This window comes from Rhinopithecus bieti, unplaced genomic scaffold (genome assembly GCF_001698545.2).
Source record: "Rhinopithecus bieti isolate Rb0 unplaced genomic scaffold, ASM169854v2 scaffold_5882, whole genome shotgun sequence".
NCBI classification, from domain to species: Eukaryota; Metazoa; Chordata; class Mammalia; order Primates; family Cercopithecidae; genus Rhinopithecus; species Rhinopithecus bieti.
The window spans coordinates 1,802,413-1,814,511 of record NW_016805188.1 but is presented as its reverse complement, the minus strand read 5'-3'; the positions used below and the strand labels follow the sequence as shown (position 1 = coordinate 1,814,511).

Genomic DNA, 12,099 nt, shown 5'->3' with positions numbered 1-12,099 from the left:
CTACAGGGACTTGGGAGAAAGGTGGGAGGTGGGTGAGGGATAAGAGACTACACACTGTGTACAGTGTCCACTCCTCAGGTGATGGGTGCACCAAGATCTCAAAAACCACCACTAAAGAACTTATCCATGTAACCAAAAAACATCTGTTCCCCCAAACTATTGAATATTTTTTTAAAGTACAAAAAATTTTAATGTCTAATGTAATTTGAATGACAAATTACCTAAAATCCATACTTCAAAAGCTTTTTCAATTGCATGTAAAAACCAAGAAAATGTAACAAATGATCCCTCACCTGCTTGGAGAGGAGCTCCTTGCAAAGCGTGTACAACATAATGAACTTTCGGGCTAATGCACGCGCATCCACAAAACCTTCAGCAACTAACATGATTTCACAGATTAGTTCAATGTCTGGGGCCACCATGGCACAGGGTCTAAAACGTAAATATGAATTTTAGTTTTAAAATGTGACAAGGTGATAAGTACAAATTGCTGAAATCAACTGATTATTTCATACCAACATTTTAACCATTCCTAAGCAGATCATAATTATGTCTGTCAATCACAGCTAATAACACCCTTCACTTCAACTTAAAAAATGTCCACTCATTACTGGACACAAAAATGATAGAAAGTCTGGAATGGCAGAAGCACAGTGTAGGAGTTCAAATACAATCCATGAATACGTTCCGTAAACTTCTGGTGTAAGTTGTCACTGCAGAAAGAGTAATAATGATGTTTTGAGCTAGGGCCAAGGCTTTACCTGTGGTTAATGGTGTGCTGGTTAATGTTTTCACAACCGGCTGTCTAGAAAAAAGCATTTGCTTATTTCCATGGAAATAAAATTTCCCTTCCACCATGGCTGATTCCAAGATACCAACACAGCATCACTAAATGTGGAGCTGAGAAGTATACCACCGTATAGACACAACAGACAGAAATAACCTCAACAGCCTAAATATCAGTAAAATAAATACTTATAAAGTGACCAGTTTGGAGTGTTTATCACCTTTGTTTTTAATACAACTTATTGAATCAAAAGTTGATATAATTTAGTTGTCATTAAACTAAAGAACCAACTCAGAACATTCATGAAAACTTAACCATCAGCTACTGAGAGCTTGTACCAGCCATCGCCAGCACACCACAACCTAGGACCAACTTGGATAGACTTTTAAAGGGACTTTCAGAAAAACACAGCTTCAAATCCCCTTTCTTTTGGAGAGGGACTTCCAAAAAGTCCCTCTCCAAAGATAATTGCTATTCATAGCAATGTTTGAAAACATTCCACTCAACTGAAGTCAAGTGCAAAGAAGAAGGAAGAGTAAATAAATAAGCTCATTATTTTAGACTTCTTAAAGTATACATTCCAATACCTACCTACCTGTTTTTGTAAATATAATTGTAGTCTACTTCTTGCATACCTAATTTTCATCCCAAACATCCAACCTTAGAGTATCTTTGGATCTAGGTTATTCTACATCCCTTCTATCTAAACTAACCCCATATTTCTTCACACATTTATTACTCTTCATGTGACACCAGAAGATGAAGAGTAAACGGAGAGAGAAAAAGCTAGCATATCTATGTATTTTATATTTACATTAATATAGGCAACTAATGTTTACTGAGCACTTCATACCATATTGGGTGCTAAAATCTTTTTATGCATTCTCTCACTTAATCCCCACAACACTATGAGGTGCCCACTCCTCTTATCTTCATTTTACAGAGATGCAGTCTGATGTTCCCAGAAGTTCAAGCACATGCTGTAGGCCTCATGGTTGGTGAGTGGTGGAATCAGAATACTCCAAAGACACAAGCATATGGCCTCCATGCATGAGTAATACTTTCATCACCCACTAAACAAAAGTTATTAAAAAATTCACAAAACAATTTCAAATTTCAAGACCCAAATGAAAGAAAGTATGAGATAAGTTGGGTCACAAATAGGATACTGGAAAGGCACACAGTTTTCAAACAAAGCTATTCTGTAGTTATTACATTTATTTCTAGAATGGTTATTCTCTATCTAGAATTTTTCAAGAAAGTTAGACATTATAAAATCATTATGCTAGAGAAAGTGGTTATTATGATGAAAGAAAAACATTCAATAAACAATGTTAGAATAATTGATTAACTATTAGGGAAAATAATTGTTTAAACACTCATTTCATATTATCAACCAAAATAAGTTCTCATCAGATTAAATTTAATAAGTACAGTAATACTATAAAAATTAGAATAAAATACAAATAAAATATGGTTAAATATCCAGATGGATGGACAAGCAAACTTTAAGTTTGAAAGAATGGAAAGAGATCACACTAAAAATTGTAGAGGTTCTTAGATTATATGTGAAGTGGAATATTATTATTTTAAAAGCACACTGAATAGTATTGAGCACACATATTGAGCACCCTAATAAAAACCCAAAATAAAACTGATAATCCTCTAGTTCATCACGGAGGAAAAAGGAAGGGAGAGAAGATACAAGTTACCCATATATCAGGCATGGAATTCAAGACATCACTACAGATAATAAGGGAATACTGGCTGCATGAATGTCTCCTTTTGAGAAGTATCTGTTCATATCCTTCATTCACTTTTTGACGGGATTTTTTTCCTCATAAAATTTAAGTTCCTTGTAGATTCTGGATATTAGACCTTTGTCAGATGGATAGATTGCAAACATTTTCTCTCATTCTGTAGGTTGCCTGTTCACTCTGATGATAGTTTCTTTTGCTGTGCAGATGCATTTTAGTTTGATTAGATGCCATTTGTCAATTTTGGCTTTTGTTGCAATTGCTTTGGTGTTTTAGTCATGAAGTCTTTGCCCATGCCTATGTCCTGAATGGTATTGCATAGGTTTTTTTCTAGGGCTTTTATGGTTATAGGTTTTATGTTTAAGTCTTTAAGCCATCTTGAGTTAATTTTTTGTGTAAGGAAGGAGTTCAGTTTGTTTTCTGCATATGAATAGCCAGTTTTACCAGCACCATTTGTTAAATAGGGAATCCTTTCCCCATTGCTTGTTTTTGTCAGGTTTGTCAAATATCAGATGGTTGTAGATGTGTGGCATTATTTCTGAGACCTCTGTTCTGTTCTATTGGTCTATATATCTGCTGTGGTACCAGTACCATGCTGTTTTGGTTACTGTAGCCTTGAAATATAGTTTGAAGTCAGGTAGCGTGATGCCTCCAGTTTTATTCCTTTTGCTTAGAATTGTCTTGGCTATACAAGCTCTTTTTTGGGTCCATGTGAAATTTGAAGTAGTTTTTTCTCATTATGTGAAGAAAGTCAATAGGTAGTTTGATGGGAACAGGCATTGGAATCTATATAATTACTTGAGACACTATGCCTTTTCAGATACTGATTCTTCCCATCATGGCATGAACATGTTTTTCTATTATGTTTGTGTTCTCTCTTATTTCCTTGAGCAAGTGGTTGTACGTTCTCCTTGAAGAGGTCCTTATACATCCTTGTAAGTTGGATTCCTAGGTATTTTATTCTCTTTGTAGCAATTGTGAATGGGAGTTTCAAACTTATGGAAAAAAGTTATCATTCTTCACTGGTGATCAAATGGAAATCAAACCACAAATGGAGTACATCTCACGGCCAGTTAAAGTGACAATTCCCCCCCCCCCCCCCCTTTAAAAAATTGGAAACAACAGAGCTGGCCAGAACTGTGGAAAATAGAAATGCTTTTAAACTGTTGGTGGAGTGAAATAGTTGCAACCATTCGCGGAAGACAATGTGGCAATTCCTCAAGATCTAGGCTGAACCAGAAATACTTTGACCAGCAATCCCATTACTGGGCATATACCAAGGGATTATAAATCATTCTACTATAAAGACCACATGCATGTGTATGTTTATTGCATTACTATTACAATAGCAAGACTTGACCAACCAGAATGGTCATCAGTGATAAACGATAAAGAAAATGTGGCACATATACACCATGGAATACTAAGAAGCCAAAAAAGGAATTGTTCATGTCTTTTACAGGGACATGCATGAAGCCAGAAACCATCATTTCAGGCAAACTATCACAAGAAGAGAAAACCAACACCACAAGTTCTCACCATAAGTGGGAGTTGAACAGCGAGAACACATGGACACAGGGGAGGGAACATCACACCACAGGGGCCTGTCAGGGGTGGGGGGCAAGAGGCAAGAGATCATTAGGACAAATACCTAATGCATGGGAGGCTTAAAACCTAGATGATGGGTTGAAGGGTGCAGCAAACCACCACTGCACATGTATACCTATGTAACAAACCTGCACATGTGTCCCAGAACTTAAAGTATAATAAAAGTAAAAATTAAAAAATAATCAGGGAATATTAAAATGATACGGTTTGGTTCTGTGTCCCTACCCAAATCTCATGTTAAATTGCAGTTCGATGTTGGGGGAGGGTGGAAGGTGATTGGATCATGGGAGCAGATTTTCCTCATGCTTCATGGATGGTGGTTTTCATGATGGTGAGTAAGTTCTCATGAGATATGTGGGCTGAAAGTGCATGGCACTTCCCCACCTCATGCATGTTCTCTTTCTCTCCTGCTCCACCTTGTAAGACATGCTTGCTTCCCCTTAGCCTTCTGCCATCAGTGTAAGTTTCTTGAGGCCTCCTAGCCATGCTTCCTGTACAGCCTCTGGAACTTTGAGTCAATTAAACTTCTTTTCTTCATAAATTACCCATTCGCAGGTAGTTACTTACAGCAATGTAAGAACGGACTAATACAATGAACGAATGTGTGCCAATAGATTCAACTAGATAACACCAATAAGTTCCTTAAAAGATTTAAATTACCAAAATCAAATGAAGAAAAAATTAAAATCAGAAAACCCTATATCTATTAAAGAAATTAAATTCATTATTAAAAGATTCCAATAAAAATCTCTAGACCCAAATGGCCTGATTAATTCAATCAAATACTTCAGGAGTGAATAATAGCAATTCTACACAAACTCTTTAAGAAGATGGAGAAGAAAACACTTGCCAACTTATTTCATGATGTCAGCACTACTCTGATGTCAAAGCCAGACAAAAATTTTACAAGGACACTGTAGAACAATATCCCTCATGGCATAGATTTTAAAAAATTTCTTAACAAAAGAGTGTCATATTGAATCCAGCAGTACCTATTAAAAATACCTCCTGACCAAGTAGAGCTTATCTCTGGAATGCAACACTGAAGGACTGTTTAGCCTTTGAAAATCAATCAATATAGTTCAGCACATTGAATAAAGGAGAAAACCCATATGAAAACTGTAAAATAACAAAGCTTATAAAATAAACCATAGTTAAAAATTTTTGCAAGCTTGGACTAAGCACATTTTCTCGAATAGGATATTAAAAAAAAAACAAATTGATAAATTGTATTTCATCACATTTAAAACTTCTATCTTTGATGGGCACAAGAAAATGAAAAGGCAAGCCACAAATTGAGAGAAAAAATATTTGCAATATATGTATCTAACAAAGGAACTGTATGCAGAATACAGCATTTCACAAAAGATGGTATAGCAATAGACAAGTAGGTAAAAGAGGCTCAACATCATTAGCCATCATGGAAATGCAAACTAATGATGACACACTACTACCTACCTATTAGATTGGCTAAAAATAAAAAAGGCTGACAATATCAATTTTTGACAAGAAATTCTCATACATCGATGGTGAGGATGTAAACTTGTAAAATCACTTTGGAAACCAGACTGGCAGATTCTTATAAGTAAAACATACATTTTCCATGTAGACTAGCAATTCCAGCCATAGATATCTGTCCCAAATAAAAATATATGTTCATATAAAGATTGCACATGAATGTTCATAGCCGCTTTATTCATAATAGCCCCAAACTGGAAACAGCCCAAGTGTCCATCAACTAGTGAATGGATCAACAAATTGCAGTAGGTCTGTATATAGAATACTAATCAGTGAGAAAGAGGGGCAAACTACTGATATGCTCAACAACTTGGATAAATCTCAAAATCACAATGCTCAAAGAAGCCAGATGCAAATAAGTACATATTGTCTGGTTTCATTTACATGAACTCTAGGAATGACAAATTTAATCTATAATCACAGAAAGTACATCATTGGTATGGCAGGCTCACTTCAAAGAGGCAGAAGAGAATTCCTGGGGGTGTGAAAATATTCTGTACTTTGATTGTGGTTATGCTTTCACCAACTGTACACTTGATTGTATTAAATTACACCTGAATGTTTTTACTATCACTTGGTATGGTGATAAACCTTATAATTTTATCTCTAAACCTGATCTCTCATTCTCTAACAAAACATAAACCATATTTCAATTCTGTAAAATTGTAATACAAAGTTTTCTGGAAAACTGAACCAAAAAAATGATACCTGAATGAAGTTGACTTAAATTATAAATGAATCATAACTGATACTAGATGTAGTAACACGTGTTCTCTTATAGACTCCTGCTAAGCGCATACATTGGCAGAGTACTTTTGAAAAGCAGGTCATCAACAGGGATTTTAATCATTCACTTAAGTAATTCTACATTTAGAAATCTATTCTGAAATAAGAGTAATTTTTCATGTGAATAGAAGTTTACAGTCTGCTACTTCATTATAATAAAAAAAAGGAAGAGAAACCCTACGTGACAGACAATAGTGAATGGTTAAGACATTTATGAACGAGGCATTTCTAAAGGTTTTTTAATAATATGATAAAATATGTATGTCAAAATATTAAATGAAGAGAACTAAAGAAAAATCGTGCCTACTGTAATATCTTAATTCCACAAAATATAAATTATAAAAGAGGCTAGAAAACATACCAATCGTTATTTCTGGATGGTGATGTAATTTTTTCTTTATTCTTTTCTATATTTTCCAAATAGTTCATAATTTATGAAAATTATGTTTATAATAAAAATACACATTACAAAATAGCTAACAGCAAATATGCAAATATACCACGTAACTTTTAAATACTGATTTTGAGTCCTGGTTTTATAATTCAAAAGGGTTAATTTATCATGGTGAAAGTTCTATCTGTAAAAGGAGCCCAAAGAAATAATACAGGGTTTTCCTTAGGAATTTTCAAGTGAAAGCAAATCACTTAACAGTGCAAACCAACAACATTAGGTGGCATGAGTGCACCAGATGCTAAGCCACAAAGCATAACACTTGCCTGAAAAGAGCTTTGAGATTTTCCGGTAATTCGGTTCGACCAGCATAACCCGGGTTCATAGTAATAAATATTCCAACTGATGGCTTCAGTGTGATAGCTTCCCCAAGAAATACAAATCTACCATAAAAAGAATGTTGATGAAATTAAATGTGTTCATTGAATATGAATGCACATTGACAAATGCAAACCACTGCAAAATGCAAATTATTAGGAAGCTGTTTATTCTGTGTAATTTTCTTTAAAATTCATAAGCATACATATTTTGAATATGTTTTGAAGCATATTTATTAAAAATACCCTCCCTTTTCCCAGAGGAATTATAAAATGGGAAGTATTCTTTTTTTATTTTAGCCTTAGAATCCTAGAATATAAAATAAAGACTTGACTATTTTAACATGTAATGGAAGGTGATGTCATTTTTAACATCAACACGGCTGCAATTCCTTGAATGGGATGCTGCATAGAGAGAGAATGCCCAAAGTAAGAGGAGAAAGGGACATCCTGTTCAGTCTTAAATTTTGTCTATTTCTTCAACTTCTCTCTTCCTCTTTCCCTCCATACCTTCCACTGACTCAAGAAAAATCCATTAAATATCACTAAGAGGTACAATAGCTCTGGAGCCAGACTGTGAGTATTCAGATACCAGCCATATCACTTTAGGCAAGTTGATTATCCTATGTTCCAATTCCCTCATCTACTAAAAATAATAATCATATTACCCACCTTATTGGATTTTGCAAGGATTTAAAGGGATTATAAATATAAATGGGTAAAAGTACAATGCCTAGAACATGAAAAATACTCAAGAGATCTTAGCTATGACTAATGCTATTACTGTCACTTAAAGGCATTGGAGAAACAGTGAAAGATTTGCATTGGAGAAATAGTGAAAGGTTTTCACAAAGATTTGCGAGGACCCAAGTGGGTTGTTGCTGGCCAGGGCAATGAATGGTAATGTGCTATGGGAGCCATATTGAGAGATAGGTAGAAGGAAACTTTCCAATGAGGGTAAATGAGACAAAATATAAGGCTGATCTCTTGCATTGCTGAGAGGGGAGGGCTGAAGCAGTTAAGGAGCTGGGTCTGCATTATGAAAGAGAGAAGACAGAAACCACAGTTTTTAGGACTAAGAGTGTCTTAGATACTAGGTAATTAGGAGCAGGTGGATTTTGTATAGTCAAGATTAAAATGGAGAAAACTTCATTTCCCAGAATGTCAGGCTAGGGAAGGTAGACAGGCTGACAGGGCTGCTCACACACAGAGAGGTGGCTCTTGCCACAAGATAACTGCCTCCTCTCCCACTGTACACAGGAGAGACAGCCACGGTCAAAGGTGTGGACCTCCAGAGGGTAGAGCTGGCAAGGCACTAGAATGCTTTGTAAACGAGGCATGGTCCCATCTCTTAAATCTTCATGTGTAAAGAGAATTTAATAAGCTCATGAAATAAGAAGGAGCAGAGCTGTCTGCATATGGACTAAAATAAGATGAAGAGAGAAGACCCACAGACATTCAGACAAGAGGAGACTACCAAGGAGTATTCTTGGCAATTTTCAGAAATCAGTACATGGATCAGTTACATAAATCTCCATAAGAAAGGATGGCCTCAAATGACATCTGGGTTACAGCAAATAAAAATATTTTGACTAAAAGCTAGATAAAATATAGCTGGAGATCTAAGAAGAAAGAACTGAGCTTCTCTATCACGGCCGTAGAGATGGGGCAGGTCAGGAAACAGACACCCGAACACATAAAACTGGGGCGCAAGGTCCATGTGGCAGAAGGGCTGAGTGAGATATTTTCTAGAAGGCAGAAATATCCAAATGTATCTACTGATAACCTGGAAACTTCTACAACAGGTACACAGTCCAAGAAGCTAGATAATCCTTGGGAGATTGAAAATGTTCCTATGGACAAGATAGCTAGCTGAGAAAAATATTCTAAAAACTAAGGGGGCACAGGTAGGCCAGATAAATAAGATTGCCCTGTTGATAAAAATGTTACAAAGAGAACCAGAACTGTGCTGCATACTATATTAATTTATTTCTCAAATTAAGCCATCAAAGGTAAGTGCCAGTTGTGTTTTGCTTTTTGGGGTGTGGTATCGTGTTTAGAAGTGTTTAGATTTCAAATATAATTTGAAAGGTCTTGGCCCAAGTTACTGGAAGAACATGAAGGTACAATCTATTGGGATGAGACAACTAGCAAAGGAGGAGTTGGTGGAAGGACTAAGATTTTGATTTTCGATATATTAAATATGAGAAGCCTGGGAGACCTCCAGTAGAGTCTTGTGATGCTCCAGGCAGTTGTTTAGGTCAGTCCAGAGATGAGGAGAAAGGAAGCCTGGGCATCTGTACTCAGCAGCATTGACAGAGTTTTTTAAAGCCCTGTGACTAGTTGAAATCAACAAGGGGAGAAAATATAAAGAAAATAAATCCAAAGAAGGGCCTGTGATGTCTAACATGAATTGGCCAGGAAATAACAACAATAAAACACAATAGCAAACACAGATGTGGTGCTTACTATGTGGTAGGCATTTGTCCAGGTGCTTTGCATTTAATCATCACAGCAGTCTATAATGCAGGTACTCTTATTTCCCCCATTTTATAGATGAGAAGAAACCAGCAATGAAGCAGCTGTGAGGGGAGAGCGATGTAGGAGAGGTGTGGTCCTCAACCCACATGAAGAAAGTATATCACGCAGTGGAGAATGACCAACTGCATCAGATGCTGCCAGAGGTCAAGAAAGATGAGGACTGAGAATTGATCAATGGAATGAGCATCTTAGAAGTCTTTTGGATTTTTGGAGAAAGGGTCTTGCTCCGTCTCCCAGCCTGGAGCTCGGTGGCACAAACACAGCTCACTGCAGCCTTGACCTCCTGGGCTCAAGCACTCCTCTTGCCTCAGCCTCAGAAATAACTGGGACTACAGGCACATGCTACCATGTCTGGCTAAGTTTTAAAATTTATTTATTTTGTAGACACCAGGTCTCGCTATATTGCCTAGACTGGTGTTGAACTTCTGGGCTCAAACAAGCCTCTCACCTCAAACTCCCAAAGTGCTGGGATTACAAGCGTGAGTCACTGTGTTTGGGCAATCCTAGAAGTTGTTTGTTTTTTAAGTGATTAAAGTAATGTAATACACATGGGTTGTACTCAACACTTAGAAACCACCAATAAAAATGGGAGACCATTCAAAATAATTCCCCCAAATCGACCAGACTCTTCCTTTATCTATTTCATGAGACAGGGAGAGGTAGCAATAGACAGTGAAGGGGAGGTTACCTTCATTACTCCATGCTTTTCTATTTGTAACAAGAGACAACCCACATGGCACTCACCTCTTTTTCCTGTTTCTGATGGCATCATGAATCATTTTCACCTGCACTGCCACCACTGACAGAACTTCCACAGAAATTCGGTTGAACTCATCAAAGCAGCCCCAAGCTCCTGTCTGCACCAATCCCTTATAGATATTTCCTATGGACTAAATGATAAAGTGAGGCACTCAGAATTTAACAGAAGGAGTTTTTACGCTGTTATGCTGAATAATTCCCAATCAGGAATAACGTTATAGAATACTGTTTTATACATTATTTTATTGCTAACTTACTTTGTAGTCCATTTGCTCTGAACAGTTGAATACATAAACCATCATGCCAAGGGCACGTCCTAGGTCTTTGGTGGTCTCTGTTTTCCCGGTACCCGCTGGGCCAGCAGGAGCCCCACTCATGGTTAGATGAAGTGATTGAGTTAAAGTAATATAACACCTTTAAGCAACAGAAAACACAAATATCAGAGTCTAATATGAGATTTTCATAAAATATCAGAGGGAATACATTACAAAAAAAGCTTAAGAAGCTCTAGAATGTGACAGTAGCATCAAATACTGATATACTTCTCATTTGTTCATGGCGATAAAGAATCAGAATATTTTCTATCACATTTATTTTTAGGCTAGCTGTCTAAAAATACTAGAAAAGAATGTATTTCTTTGTTTATTGATCTCATTTCCTAAGAGCTGTGTATTTGAATACCAATAACACTGGATTTGTACCGCTATTAAATTTCTGATATTTCTAAGTAAAGATATTATTAATACAGCAGACAACATCTCAAACTATTGTTTATAAAGGAAAAGGAGAAGAGAAGTCTTAGATGATGAATGAATTAAACATTGGCTGAATTAAACTGCTACTTAATACATTAAGAAATATGTAATGTCTATAAATACATAGCATACAAATAATATATCCCTATTTCAATATACAAAGCAAATATAAAAGGGCAATTTATTGTATTTAGATATATTTTAGAAATTCCTTTGGAATGTGTTGCTACATGCACGTAGATTACCATAATACTTATTTTTGCAGCAAAGACTCAGAGGTTCTTAGAAAATCACGAAACAAGAATATCTAATAAAAGAAGACAAAACACATAGCAAGGACATCAAATGGCTGTATTCTTTATCTGGGGTTTCCTCCGATGCATAAATTGTTTTTCTCTTAGTACAGACAGCAGGTCTAGTGAAATGATACACACATGGAGGTCAGGAGATGAGAGACTAATGTCTCCTTTGCCAATCATCAGATGCTAATATTAAATAAGTCTTTTGACATCAACACACCTCAGTTTTCTCCTCCATTAAATGAGGTTAATTGTAGGAAAATATTCAGAAGGCCAAAGGTAAATGCCTTAAAAAATTGAAAGTACTATGCAAATAGAAGCGATTAATTATGAAAACAGAAAGCGTTTCTGCATTTTTTTTTTTTTATTATACTTTAAGTTCTAGGGTACATGTGCATAACGTGCAGGTTTGTTACATATGTATACTTGTGCCATGTTGGTGTGCTGAACCCCTCAACTCATCAGCACCCATCAAGTCACCATTTATATCATGTATAACTCCCCAATGCAATTCCTCCCCC

General features: G+C 36.2%; 1 protein-coding gene across 1 annotated transcript in view; it reads right to left on the bottom strand.

The window, feature by feature from the left end:
• The window catches only part of DNAH11 (dynein axonemal heavy chain 11), a 396,815-nt gene that overhangs the window by 226,822 nt on the left and 157,894 nt on the right, over positions 1–12,099 (bottom strand). Inside the window, exons 33-36 of the mRNA XM_017871552.1 lie at positions 10,782–10,938; positions 10,510–10,655; positions 7,174–7,290; positions 294–432 (exon numbers count right to left, since the gene is read on the bottom strand). Of these exons, the coding sequence (XP_017727041.1) occupies positions 294–432; positions 7,174–7,290; positions 10,510–10,655; positions 10,782–10,938 (559 nt within the window). The remainder of the gene's footprint in view (positions 1–293; positions 433–7,173; positions 7,291–10,509; positions 10,656–10,781; positions 10,939–12,099) is intronic.